General features: G+C 37.4%; 1 protein-coding gene across 6 annotated transcripts in view; it reads left to right on the top strand.

Moving 5' to 3' along the window:
* Positions 1 to 15,223, top strand: part of STAU2 (staufen double-stranded RNA binding protein 2) — a 178,013-nt gene that overhangs the window by 65,448 nt on the left and 97,342 nt on the right. For all 6 annotated transcript variants that reach the window (XM_076329542.1, XM_076329539.1, XM_076329544.1 and 3 more), the window contains exons 8-11: positions 2,106 to 2,318; positions 6,140 to 6,277; positions 9,555 to 9,686; positions 13,753 to 13,813. In XM_076329542.1, the coding sequence (XP_076185657.1) occupies positions 2,106 to 2,318; positions 6,140 to 6,277; positions 9,555 to 9,686; positions 13,753 to 13,813 (544 nt within the window). The remainder of the gene's footprint in view (positions 1 to 2,105; positions 2,319 to 6,139; positions 6,278 to 9,554; positions 9,687 to 13,752; positions 13,814 to 15,223) is intronic.

A 15,223-nucleotide genomic window follows, 5' to 3' on the forward strand; every position in this document is an offset into this window, starting at 1 on the left:
ACTTATATAAAACTAATGTTTTAGGAACTCAGCAATTATATTTCTTAAGCAAGTTATTTTTTCCTTTTTCATCTGGTCAGTATAGACATTCCTGTATATTTTATTAATACATTATATTGCGGGTAAGTAGAAACACCTATGTAGTGGTATTAGTAAGACTACATAAAGATTAAGGACCTCAGTAAGGTTAATTTAGCCACGTTTTACAGCCAACGTGTTGTAATACTTGGATAGCAATGTACAGGGATGGATTAAGATACGCCTTTAAAACAGAGTGGGAAACACTGCAGTGCAATGAAGGTGTTCAGTGCTGATACGAAGCCCAGCTGTGCCTGAGAGCGGGAGATCCTGGTGCTGGGCTCGTCCCAGCTCTGGTGCGGGCAGTGCAGCTTCCCACGGTTCAGTGTGGATCAGTGCCACAAAAGCACCGCTGCCTTCCCGCGTGGTGAAGCACTAGTGGGCAACTTTCAAGTGAGGCAATCTTGAAAACACTTCTGAAATTATTACCTGGAATCTTAGAGTGGGAACACTCCTGGACTACAACAGAAAAATCCCATGCTGGCACAGATGTCATCTTATTCTGGGAAAATGCGGACAAAGTTGTCTGTTAATTTTCATTTCGTGTCTTTTTATTGATATATGCTGTGATAATTGTATTTGCTGGGTGAAGTTGCCACAAATGAGAGCTTAAAAAAGAAATACAAGCCTAAGGAGACCTCATTACAGTGTAACAGCAAAACTAAATAATGCAAGGGACATGACCTTGATAAAAAGAACTTTAATACGAAACATGTTGTAATAATATTAAGGTTGAAGGTTTCAGCCCATTAAAAATACAGTTATTGCACCAAGAAGGCCCTAGCACCTTTACCTCAGTTCCCTTGCACTCAGGCATTATACTTCTTCAACAAATGGTTTGATGTAATTGCACCTACTGAAAAAATACGTATTTGTATTGATTTTGAAGATAATACAAAGAGGTGCCTGTCAGATGCTCTAATGTCTCCTTATACGCATTACATGTAACAAAGATTAAATTAGGTAGCTGCTTCCGCCCATCAAACAAAATAGCTGAACCTTTTCCCAAATGAGGTCTCTAATTCCTCATAGACATTATCCAGACCAGTCAATGGTGCGTACATGAAGAGATGGCTCTCTTAGCACTTGCAGTGCTGTGATTTGTTGGTGAATGCATCCCAACAGTATAGCCTTCTAAAAGGAGATGTGTGTGTGTGTAAAAATGAAGACAGAAAAAGAGGTAAAGGAAGGTACAGCATTCAGAACTTCATTTTTTTCCATATTATTGTAACTTTTAATAATGGAGAAGTACTTCAAATGGGTTTTCTCATTGTAATCCTGAATATGTTTGGAAAGGAATGAATAAATGAAACTTTTCAGAACTGATTGGCTTTTGTGTGAGTTATGGTGGCTCTTCTGATAATTCCTTTTGGTATTGTTGGGAGGGACAGCTGACAGTCGTGGAGGCAAGACTGTGGCAGCCTTTCAAATGTATGGGATATCGCTCTGAGTTGTGTACTCTGGCAAGGTAAGAGTTGTGAGCAGGCATGCTGCCTGCGGCTAGAACAGTGTTAAAAGACAGACCTCTAAGACTGAAGTTTCAGACCATGTGTGAACATGCTATGTTTTAATGATAACAGAAAAGAAACACAAACGGGTTGAAGTGATGCCATATAAACATAGTTTTGAATATGTTGTTTGGAGAGAAATAGCCAAAGCCTGGCGGACCTTCATGAATTAAAATTATTTAGTATGTGAAGCACCTTGCAAGGATAAAAATAGCAGCCTGGGTTTAAATATGCATTATTGTTGCGTATTGTGTTATTGTTGTATAAATCTTTTTGAAAATTTAGGTCTACTGTATTTTCTGCAAAACACTGAATATGATGGTTAGATTTACTTTATCTATTCAGGCTTAATTTTCTATCCTTAAGCCTGGTACTGACATTAATACTTGTCCAGATTTTATGAAAAACCATCTTCCATTAGCAGGAAAGCTGCATTAGTAGGAAGTACATTGCAGAGATACAAACATTAAGTTATATTCTTACAGGGTGATTTGACTGAATGTTACTTTCGCTTAAAAGGTGATTAAAGAAAGTGGACCTCCTCACATGAAGAGCTTTGTTACACGAGTCACAGTAGGAGAATTCACTGCAGAAGGAGAAGGCAACAGTAAGAAACTCTCAAAGAAACGTGCTGCAATGGCTGTCCTACAAGAACTTAAGAAACTTCCTCCTCTTCCTGTGATTGAAAAGCCAAAACTTTACTTTAAAAAACGTCCAAAAACAATATTGAAGGTACGTGTCCGCCTTTGATGGAATCAAGAATGTTTGCTCAGAAAGTAACAGTTACTCAGATTTTAAATCAGTAAAGGCTTATTTGTCATTTTCTGTTGATACTGTTAGTTGTTTGCCTGTGCTAATATGCCAGTACTTTTTTAAATTCTGAGAACGCTGTGAAATTCTCAAACATAATGGCTTGTAAGGTGCTTGGCTTAAAAACCAAGCTCACATCACTGAAGTCTTCAAGGGTTTGGTTTGAGTCCAGTGGAGGATCAAATCCTCTAAGCAGCTCTGTACAGCCAAGTGAATTTTTAGCATCGTCTCCTCTGGGAGGCCCTGCTAGCTTATATGGTGGTTCTCTTCCTGGTCTTTCCTCCCTCCCCAGTTTGAAGAGGGAGAGAGATATATGAAATAGTAGATATATGGGGAAATGGTACACAGTCCAGCTTCCTCCCCTCGTAGAGCTAGATTTGGGAGTTTTGTGGCTTCGGCTTCAATTTGTTTTGGTTTTTGAAAGAAGGCCAAGAGTATGTTGACATCTCAGCCTAGTGTGTCACTTGTCAAGCACCAAAGGACAATACTTTTTTTGTTTCATGTGCCTGTGTTAAGGTTAGCATGTGTTTGATAATGGTCTTTAGCTCTCAAATACAGATAGAAAATTGACTGGAGACCAGCCCTTGGAGGGCTTGTGGACTTTGAACCATCCTTCCGTTAAAACATGCCCTGTCTCAGAGGATATTAATATGCTTCTTGCTGCACTAATAAGGCTTCTTTTAGAGGCTCTGGATTCTTGTAAGCTCAAGCTTCTTAAATGGTGCTTTTATTCTTGGTGGCAGTAGATTTATTGCTACTTCTACAATTCAGACAGTCTATGGTGACTAGCCCTGGTTTGTCTACTCCTCCTAAATTCATACAAAACAAAAGGGTCATCTGAAGTAATTAGTCTTCCAAATGATCTAACAAAAGCAGCCACATAGTGTCCGTGCATTTATGAAGCATCACTACCTAATCTTAGCACTGAACAACTAATCAGATTAACTTGTCATATGTTCAGTGCTGAAGACGAGGCTTTGGAAGTGGCCAAAAACTTCTATATTTAATTTTATTTTAGGAAGTATTATTTTGTGAGGAAGTAGTTAAACTCTTTGTACGTGGTTTTCTATTGTCTGACATGTTGGGTAGTCATTTACACCTATCCAAAGTGATGTCATATGAGGTATATGTAAGGGCACATTAATAGCCTTTCATACTCATTTTAGGCCGGTGTAAATAACAGTGGAGGGTTGCTCACGTTTTGTCTGGTGTTACAGAGTCACTTTTGCCCCATAATATGCAGATCAGGAACCTCGAGACTGCAGGAAATAGCAGGAAATCTTCATGTCCAAAACCTGTGCTTTGGAATATAGTTTTAGGACCTAAATTTAATCTCTTTCTGTATTTGCCTCTTGTTAGTTTAAAAAAAAAAAAAAAAATCAGTTTTTCTGAATTATGTTATGCCCATGGATTGCATTATGTGATTAAACATTGGAACAGGCTGCCCAGGGAAGTGGTTGAGTCCCCATCCCTGGAGGTATTTAAAAGACGTGTAGATGAGGCACTTAGGGACATGGTTGAGTGGGCATGGTGGTGTTGGGTCGACGGTTAGACTCGATGATCTTAGAGGTCTTTTCCAACCTCAATGATTCTATGATTCTATGATTCTATGTTAGGCTGGGCAGCATTATACCAGCATAGTCTGAAGTTTTAAATATGGCTTAAATTCAGTCCTCATCGAGTATTAAATTCATGGATTGTAAAAATAAGTAAATAAGTACTTAGTTTTAATAAAAGTGTGACCATTAGAAATCTATACTGAGTACACCAAGTGCAGAGTTCTGTAGGAGCAGCCAACAGAAAAGCCATCTAAAATAAGCAAATACTTTCGAGAGTGCAAAACTGGGTTTGGAAAATGTACAAAGGACTTTGTCATCTTCCTCTTTTCATTTGCTTTCAAACAGAATGAGTGATTTTTCAAAAAAAACTAGGTTAATTAGATACCTGTCTCCTACTGAAATTCTGGGGATCTAATTCTCAAAATCTTCTAGGAAAAAATGAGCATAAAAAGTTATTTCTTGCAAAACTGTCAGCATTAATGCAGCTTTAAATCTGCAAGATCTGAAAGCTGCAAGATCTGAAAAAGCTTTTGGGTCTAGCTGTCTCATTTTGGTAAGTTTTGCTCAAGAAAGATGCTAAGGGTATAACAACATATTACCATACACCGTTTACCATTACGATCTTAAATTGAATTATCCAAAGATGGCCATGTTAGAAAGAGACATTAATAGTCAAAATAACCTGGATATGTAGAAGGCTTTTATTTTTTGAATATCCAAACTTCTGAAATGCTTTCAGTGTGCCCATTTCTTTTAAGTTAACCTGCATGTGTTTTGAGCATCAAAACAAGTGACAACAATAACCTCTCTTTATTTGTATATATATTTATGAGGCTATATCTTATGGCCTGCACTTTATTTAGCCTGCTCTGCGTTTTGTCTCTGCCTGGCTCCTTGCCCACACAGCTGCCCTTGTGCATGACATTGTCTTAATTCTTTCACCTACATCTTCTTTAACAACGTCAGCAGTTACGCTATGTAGGATTCGCTGCACAGCTTTCTTAATATAATATCCCTCTTTGGTCTTTGCCTTCGGTTGCTGGTCATCTCTTTAGGTTCTGGACCACTTGTTTGTTCTTATTTGAGAAGCTCAAACGAGCATGACAGCATGACTGCTGATCTTCTCTTATCCTGCAAATGGCTTCATGAAAAGGAAATATCTCAATAACATAAAAGCAATTCTATATTCAAATGCCGTTTACACTGGCAAGTTCGTTCTTTGTGTTATGGTATATAAATCAGTTAAATATGACTTCAGATAAATATTTTGGGGTCTTAATTTATTCTCCTTAAGATCTACAAACGAATATTTTCATAGCTATTTGCTTTGAGAGAGCATTTTCCATGTGAGTAGTAACAGATTAAAAGGATTTCAGAACTAGATGTAAGAACTGTAGTTTTTCACCTGTCTGTGTAATCTTGGACAGACCAGTCTTTCAGTCGTTTTGTTTTCCCTCCATCAGATCAATTCCCCCACCAGCCATACATTTTGACATGTTATTGTGAGGATTACTATCTGTTAAGCATTTGAAATACTTCGTGGGTGACTCACAATATGCAATATTTCTAGCCATTGGAGATACTCCTCTAGCTTTACTACATAAAAGTATTTTGAAGGTGAATTCTTATGACACGCAAACAGAGTAAACCTTCTACACCTTTAGTTGCATTGTAGGATGGAAGGCAGGAGGGCTGAGAAGGAAGGCAGGAAGGCTGAGAGAGGCAGCTTCCTTGTTATATAACAAATCTTTTTAGTCCCCATGTAAATCCCACCTCTTCTTAGCGTACTGCATGTTCCAGCATTGTAGCAACCTATTTTAAGGGGTTAGGGGGAAGGGTCATAGAAACAGGGCAATGAGATATAATTGATTGATGAATCTGCTAATTTTCATCCATCCCCATAGGACCTCCATAGATAGATGAGTGTATTAGTAGCTTATGGATGCTACGTATGCACGCTACCTGCAGCAGTGGCAGACAATAGGTGCATATTTTTTGCCACAGTTTTGAGCTTGAGGATTCTTATCATGTCTCATGATCAGAAGATGAGAAGAAATTTACTTCTTATTCTCTCAAAGGGAGTGTTAAAGAAGAGGTAACCCTAGTAAATGATTTCTTGAAGCAGTGTAATAGTTGGATGGATATATGCTGAAATAACGGTTCTTTCTTTTAAACCTGTTTTAGACTGGACCAGAGTATGGTCAAGGAATGAATCCCATCAGTCGTCTGGCTCAGATCCAACAGGCCAAAAAGGAGAAGGAGCCAGAGTATGTTCTTCTTTCAGAGAGAGGAATGCCTCGCCGTCGAGAGTTTGTTATGCAGGTATCATCTGCTGTCACGTTAGAGATAATGCCCTTGCTATGTTATGTTCAAACTCAAGCAAAATGGTGGCATAATATGAAGCAGATCCCTCTGTGTTTAGCTCTTTGCTTTACAGTCAGTTATACAAGAAGAGTATGAAATACAGTATTGGAAATCCAGTTTGAACTTTCTTCTTTCTCTTGGTGAAACAAATGGCAATTAGGTTATGTGCCTTCTAGATGCTTTTCTTGTAGTGGTTTTGCATTTTTTTATACTCCTCTTATTTTTATTTCATCTGATGGTTTCTGTCTTTATCCCTGATGTTACTGTTGGTTCATGATTTATTTACTTTTATTTTTCTTTTTGGAAAAAAAAAAATTTTTTTTTTTGCTATTGTTGATCAGAGGATTGCAATACAAACAAGTATTCTGAAATATGGATATGAATATCTCCATATTACCAAGTAAATCTTGTAAGAACTCCTTTCAGATTTTCAGTTTCTTTGTGGCTTTGTTCATATCTGAAATACCACAAAAAAAGCCTTCCATCACGTATTTTAGCCTGTCCAGTTAAAGGCTCTGGACCTAATACAGAAACAGTAGATAATATTAATATTTCTTTAATTTTTAAATTGAGAACATTCACAAAGATTTGATATAACCATGATATTTTGTTAGATAGCACAACAGCAGGTTAAGAGAGATTAGGAACAGGAAAGAATTCTTTTCTCTTGTGTTTTCACTCAGGGGTAATTTTGTGCCAGAACAATTCAGAACAGCATACCTGAACATGTTTTGACTTGTTGTCTACAAACCACACCAAAATGTCACTTCTGATCACAAGCAGAATTTATGCCGTTCCAGCACCTCCTTCTCCAGAAAATTAGTTATGTTTTCACTTAAATCTTTAAGTCCCTCCTTCACGTCTATCAAGATAGGCTAGCAGTCTTCATTTCCTTGGACCTCAGTGGTCTTTCTTGATGATTTATTATTTTTCTCTCTGAAGCAAAAGAAGATATTAGGTTCCTTTTGTTGAAGAATCTGATTTATGAGCATAAACTTGGATTTCCAACTTTTTGTGTTACGTGAAATTATTTGAAAAAGACTGATCCTATCACAGACCATCCCTTTTCCCTTGCCCAGACCCTCATGGGGGTGTCCACAGTTAGAGATGGTTGTGTGAGGCATCAGAAGAAGACTGTGTAACACAGTCCAGTATTAGAAAGATGGGCTGAGAATTTGGTTTTCCATTGGAGGAGTCTCAATAATGGCAAAATCTTTGGTTTGAATAAAAAAAAAAAAAAATCTTAAAAGCAACGCATACGTAGAAGATTCCCTTGTCTAGGAAGACTTGTGAAAGAAAGAGTCAAGGAAATTCCATAGATCAGTTGCTTTATTATGTACACTTTTAAACATCGTAGCCCCATTTTTACCCTTTTGTGATATTTTCACACTAAAATCATACTGCTTTTTCTCCTGCCTTCAGGAAGTCTCAGTGGATTCATTATGACATGCAAAAAACGTTATCAGAATAAAAAGCCTTTGTATAAACTACTTAAACAATGTTTTCATTTAATTTAATTGAATGTGGAAGTAAAATATCCAGAGATAATATGTTCATTTTTATCTGTCACACAAAGAGCAAGTTTAGATGTGATGAAATGGATCCAATTACTTGTCCTGACCACTAGATAAACAGAAGAAAACGTCTGATAGCATTAGTTGGTGTTCTGTTCCCAAAGTTAATTTCAGAAAGCTCTTTCTCTTTGTAGTCAGACCTTTAATCCTTGATAGAGGTTATAATAATAGCTAAACCAGTTTTACAGGTCTGAGAAATAGCAGCACATTGATTTATTGTGAGCTACGTTATAAATTATCATTTTGTCTTGTCCCATTAAAGTCCCTCAATTTTATTGCATATAAACTTGTAGCAGGTTGGCTATTTTCTAATTGCGATTGTGGAACTGCACAGAAGACAAGGTTTTTATTTCAAGATTATTAATATTTCTGTCTTAGGTAGCCGAATCTTTTTGTTTAATTTTATATGTACTTTGAAGGGATATTCGTGATCATTATTATTTATTTACAACCTCTTCTTTGTGTTTAGAATTAGTAGGTACTTAAGTAAAGAAAAATTAAAACTTTTAGGGAAATACATACATGATAATTTGAGGAAAGTGAATAATTATTGAATAACATAAATTACTAAATAACATTTATTATTTATTTAATAACTGTATGCCTGTTTTTACAATTTTTTTTAAAGCTCCTTCCAGACTGTTTCAGGTCTTTGACCTCTAAGGTTTCTTTTATTCAGATCACCTCGGCTATTTTATTATTTTTATTTTATCTTGGTTTCCTTTTTTTAACACACTTTTGAAACCATACACTATTTTAAGAGAAAATTTGGCAAATAAAATCCCTTAATGGACAGAGTGAAATATAGCTATCGAAGAGCTATGAATATTGCATAAGCGAATAGCAATGACAGTGCTGATATCACAAACTAGACACATACAGCTTCAGGAGTTTAAGAATGAGCCAAGGAGCCAAGGAATAAGAGCTTCACTCTTTGTGGATATCCATTGTCTATAATTTGTCTTTATTTTGAGGTTTTAATTTCTCCTAGTTTTATGAAAGGCATCTTGTTTGTCAGAAACCCTTCATGCAGTACAGACCACAGGTCCAATGAGGAGCCTTCTTTCCAAAGACTATTTTGATAAAAGCTTGTCAGGTGTAAGTGCGGAAGAGGAACGCAGCCCTAGCCCCCGTGTTCCTTGCAGTGCGACAAAGTGGGAGGAATGTGAACATGGTTTTCATCTTTCTTTAGAAACCACTCTCATTTAAATCTCCAGGTCATTGTTTGTCTCTCCATTGTTCTGGATACTGTCCTGATGATGCTGGGGAGCTGCTGCAGGCAACACTCCTACAAGGACGAGGAAGTCCAGATCCTGTAGCGCTTCCCGCGTTAAGAAAGAGGGGGCAGCAAGAGTGGGGGAGATGTTCAGCAGGGAGAATGGGGTTGGCACAGAGGCTGGTGGAAGAGAGACAACTGTGTGTGCACTGAGATACAGAAAAATGTAGCTCTTTGGTATGAGTTTGGGGACCTTCTGAAAAATCTAAACAAGCCCCTCTGTGTAAAGTGGTATGGTAGTCCCTCTCTGCTCTATTCTTACTTTTCCAAGATTGCATCTTCATCAAAAGAGCCAACAGTTGTTGGTAGGTCAGCAACATTATTACATGGTGATATTAAGGAGTCTTGCATTTATCATGATTATGATCAATGTTTTCTTTTTAAGGTAAAAGTAGGCAATGAGATTACTACTGGAACAGGCCCAAACAAGAAAATAGCTAAAAGAAATGCAGCAGAAGCAATGTTGCTACAGCTGGGTTACAAAGCCTCCACTCCTCTTCAAGACCAGCCAGAAAAGGTGAGAACCAATTGTTATGATGCCCACATTTTACCCTTGTCTAGAATTTCTTAGCTGTATCAGCTAATCACTTAGTAAGAACAGAAGCTTAAACTTGCGCACCCCCTGTTTTAGGAGGTTGCTTGTCAGAGATTAGCCTTTGTTTAGCTACAGCTCTATAGCTACAGTTAGTAGTAAGTGCAGCCTCTCCTCCTGTAAGAGTAATTAAGAACAGAAATGTAGTTCCAGAGGATAGTGTGTGTGCAAAAGTGTACATGTGATGTGTGCACCTATTTCTACTTACAAATCAGGATGAACGTGCCTCTTGCTTTTATTCCATTTTGGGCATCCATGAGACGACTGAGAGGAATGCTGTTATTAATTTTCATACATGAAGTAGTCATATTAGTCAAGTGTTTGTCTTCCCGTTGCATATGCACTAAAAGCATTCCAGAAAAATAACAGCCTTTTCAGGTTTGATGACTGAGAAAGAAAATGTGTGTCTTTTTTTTTTTGTGGAGAAGGAATTGCATTTTAAATTTGTATATGTTGCAGGTATGTATTTCCATGTTAGTGATGTGCAACTTAGCACTCCTCTCCTGTCTTGAGTTTATTGATGGAAGGTTTTGTAACCAAAATTGTGTGTTAATGTTTTGCCTTTTGTATCCTGAAAAGAGATTTGGTAAGGTATTTGGCTAAGCTGTGGACTCTGAACAGCTTCTGTCATATGCAGAGTCACTCCATGTATATATTTTGCTCATGGCTTAAATGTTTGCTGTGGCTGCACCAGCTAGCTCAGGTCAACAGAATGTTCGGCTGGGCTTTTATAGGGACCACATGATAAATCTGAATATAGTATATATCTATATTTATCTTCTGAAACACCTTTTCTTTTTCTTAAAAACAAATAAATATATATATAGGAAGATACTCTGTTCCATACGTTCTATAGTCCTAGCCAGGAAAAGATAAATACTGGTTACTTGGCTCCACCTACTTCTGTTTCCCTCTCCTTTGTGAGCAGCAGCTCCATGTATGCTATTCACACTCACCTTCACTACGTTCTTCACTACATATCTTAGTCATATACAAGTGTGTAATACTCTAAACAGAGTACTTGGAGGCTAGATGGTGTTCCTAGTGAGAACACACTGTGCAGTCATAGAGGTTTTAGAAAAGGCTTATGACAGAGTCAAATGATAATTCATTTTTACCAGAATGCTGAGACTTTTCAGCTGGAGAAGATACTTTCTACCAGTTTCAACTTTTTCTTCATTGCCAATTTGGTCAAAGGACTTTTTGAAAAACAAAGTAAAGCAGAAAAGTCAACTTTTTTTTCTAATAGGAAAACATAGGTTTTCATTCTATGATTTCAAATTGGCTGAACTATTTTTACTCAGTAATTTTCAGAGATGAAGCCTGAAAAAATTCAGCCCACAACATAGTTGCTTTGGAGAGCTCTACACAGTGGAAACTTGTGGTTACATTGAAATCCTTAAACAAAAATTAAGTGGCTAAAAAGAGGCGCTGCTGCTTCGTTTCCCTATGTTTATTAAACTATTGCTTACAAGTGCATTGGCTCTAAAAAAACAGGTTTAATTACATACTTGCAGACATAGGTATCTTAGAACTGATAGAATAGCATACAATGGCCTAATATTATTCTGAACACAATGAGCAAACATGATATTGTATCCAAAAAATGTGAACTACTCAAATTTTATGTAGTGGGAGCATTCAAGATCATAGAACAAATTTTTATAGCTTTGTTGGGGTTAAGGACATAAAATATCTTGAACATCTGGCTTTATCTTCTGTATATAACAGACTGAACATATTTAAAGCAGATACACAAGTTAGTTTGTGTAGATGAAAGCATTTTAATTCTCAAACTAAACTGTGCTGGAGAAGAGGGAAAATAGCCCTTAGATCTCTACCAATTTGAGCATTGCAAAATTCCTTCCATATAAATTGCACAATAAAGATGTACCGTTAGAAGATACTTGTTTCTCTCTTTGAATCCAAAATGGGGCCCAATGTAGATTAGCTGACGTATCAGGTTGGCATCTAAATGGACAATTTTCACTTGTGTTGTTTTTGATGCTTTTAAAAAAGGAAACTTCTCTTTCCCTTGCCCCCCCCTTCCCCGAGTCCTTTCATCCCCTTCCTCCTCCCTTACAAAAAAAGCAAAACCAAATTCAGTATTTTTTCCTTAACCCCGGTGCATAAAATGTGACTGTATTCATTGTTTTAATGAAGACCTAAGAGTGTTACAAGAGCCATGCATGGTGCTGATGGCAGCATAGGTAAACAGGTAATAGAGGTAATGTAAAAAAGTAAAGGCTCTGCTCTTTTCTGAGGTAATCCGATTCCTGGAAGAAATCAGTAATGGTTGTGCAGAGCCTTGAGGAGAGCAATTTGAAAGTGCCCTGGGAGGCTTTTTGCAGCTATCAGAATTTTAGCTCTGCGGATGAGAATGGAGAGTTGTAATGTCTTCATTTTTTCATGTTTTCATCCTTTCATTTCTTCTTGCTACTTTTATTCTCTTAAAGAGAAGAAAACCAGAGTAGATTGCATTCATGTGAGACAGCAGCACTAAGGATAACTTACTGATAGATGTATTCTTGTTAAATTCCCTATCATGATCAAGTTAATAAACAGCAAAAAGAGAGGAATGAGGAGAGTTGGAAATGTTCTCATATTGTAGCAGCGTGCTTATGCTGATTTTCCTATCATGTTATGGTTGCACAGTATGGATTCATGACAAAACCATGCTGTTGTAACAGACAGCAGTAAATACAAACGTATTTATAGATTTCATATTACTTATTCATTCGAAGAACTGTTGTCTTCCATGTTTTCCAGTGTACATATTATCTGCTTCATAATACGAATAAAAGGAGTTGTGTGAAATTAAAGTGCATGGAGATGGGTGACCAGTTTGAGAGCCAGCTCTAATACCTATCCTCCCTTTCCACTAAATATTTCCCATTTTTATTGCACATTGCCTAGGCTGTAAGCACATTGGGCTGTACATGATGAGGAAAGGCAGGGAAACCATCATTGGAATAGCTGCTTTGCATAGTGTGCTCTTCCCTTCTCTTTCCCAAGGAAAACATAACATCTAGTAGTCTGCATTACAACGTGATAGTAATCTAAGCAGCCTTAATGCAGCCTCTGAGATGCAGAGGCAGATTTCAGCCAGCTGATCCTTCTTCACATCTCTTCTGCTTTCCAATCAACCCTGTCTTCCAGAGCAAATGATTACAACTTTGTCATGGCATATAGACTGCTTTGCTGCAAGGTTTTCTGTTTGCCTACAAAATCCCAGTGAAATCTGAAAAGGATCATTTGTTTCACATTCATCGAGCTGGTTGTCAATAGCTCCTAGTTCATGAGGAAGCTTGGACTTGTTTATCCACATTTACATGTAAATCTAGAACACTGACATCTTATCTACTGTGTAGACTTCAGGAATGGCCTTATTTGGACTTCTGTGTTAATTGCTCCCCTTTTCTGTGTCAGAGTAATACCCGGTGTTACACATAATAAAATTAATTTGAAGACAATTAGCTTCCTCAAAAAAGTCTATATATTAAAATAATGGAAAATTGCAATCTTTTTTTGCTTCCACTTCAGTAACTAAATGGATTCCCAGCAAGTAAATATTTTTAAATTACACCCAAAGTACTTTGTAGTGTTTATGCATTCTTTCATAGGCAGATATTGGGATCTTCTTGTTTCAGAATGTAATTTCTCTGTTGTCTGTGTATGTTTTCAGTTGAGAGCTGCTTAGAACATTTGAATTGAAGTCTGATTTGGTAACATACTGAGTTGAGCCTAATCCTTGGGGAAACATTTATATTTCAGTGTTAGGCAATAGTTGTTAATGTTTATTCATGAAGGGTACATTCCTCAAGTAACCTATTTTAGACAGAAATTAAGATGTGTTAGCAAAGTTTTGTGAGCAGATGTGGCAATCCCAAGTCATCCTTTTTAGAATCTTTCAACTAAATTTATAAACATGAATGTTCTGTTTAAGGAGTAGTTTGCCTTTTACTTATTCGTCTTTTTCTACCTGTTTCAGCTTGGAGAAAACAAGAGTTGGAACGGCCAGAACGTTGGGTTTCCTGAGCCAACAAGTAACAGTAAGCATTGCTTTCTAAATTTATATTTATACTTACTTCTCTTTGTCTTTGTAGGATTTGGATTATTTGAGACAATTGAAATGCTTTCTGTAAATATTATAGGGGTTTTATTGCAATTAGATGAATTAACTCTTGAGTGTCCTCTGTGTGAGTATAGGTATGAGTGAGTGCAGGAACAAGGAGATTTTTATTTACTCATTGAATCATTGAATCCTTCAGGTTGTAAGGGATTTTAGGAGGTCATCTAAACTGCCTGCTCAAAGCAGCATCAATACAGAGTTCAGACAGGGTTGGTTATGTCTTTTTTCCAGTTCTCCAAGGACGGAGATTCCATAGCTTCTCTGGGCAGCCTGTTCCAATGCTTAATTATATTCACATTGAATTTTTTTCCTTTTATCCTAGTTGGAACATCTGTTTGTTTATGACTATCATCTTCTGTTCTTCTGCTACATACCTCAGTAATGTGCCTGGCTCCATCTTTTTGGCAACCTCTTCTTAGGTATTGGAAGGCTGCTCTTAGGTCCCCCAAAGCCTACCACTGTCCTCTAAGCCTGATCATCCAAACAGATTTTCATCATCTAGTAATTCGTCTACCTAGACTCTAACATCACAGCTTGGATACAAGGATGCTGTGGGAGACATGATGTCAAAAGCCTTGATAAAGGCAAGGTAAATGACATCCACTGCTCTCCCTTCATTCATAAATCCAGTCATTTTATCATAAAAGGCAATCAAGTTGTTTAGGCTGTTTTTATCCTTGGTAAATTCACGCTGATTGCTCCCAATGGCTTTTTTCACCTCTGTGTGCCCACAAATGGCTCTAAGAGGACTTACTGCATGATTTTCCCAAGGACTGAAGTGAGGCTGACCAGCCTGACTTTTTTGATGATGATGATAATGCCTTTCTCCAGGCATTGGAGACCTCTCCTGATCTCCATGACTTTTTGAAGATTATTAATAGAGAGTGGCCTCACAGTGACATAAGCCGGTGGACTCAGCACGCTAAGATATATCCCATTTGGTCCAATGGACTTGTTTGGGCTGAAAATTTCTCAAGAGATTCCTGACTCTGATCAGGTTCTGCTACTGGTAGTTTCACTCTTCCTTGAGCCGTGTCTATAGGCACAAAGGCCTGAGAGACCTTGTTGGTGAAGACCGACTTCACTTGCACTGTGATAGGTAATGAATAGGACAGACCTCTGTGACTTTATAACTAGTTTTTTGCTGTTTAGAGTGGTAAAGATAATATAAATAGTACTTCCTTCACTTCCATGAGCCTGGATTCTTCTCTAGAACTGTGTTGAGTTTTGAACTTCTTAAGAGTCCCAAACATTATCTTCCTCACCTAAGTATTGTACTAGAGACAGACACACACATGAGCTACCTTCTATTTTTTCCCTATATACGTCT

Source organism: Aptenodytes patagonicus, chromosome 2 (assembly GCF_965638725.1).
Source record: "Aptenodytes patagonicus chromosome 2, bAptPat1.pri.cur, whole genome shotgun sequence".
Lineage (NCBI taxonomy): Eukaryota > Metazoa > Chordata > Aves > Sphenisciformes > Spheniscidae > Aptenodytes > Aptenodytes patagonicus.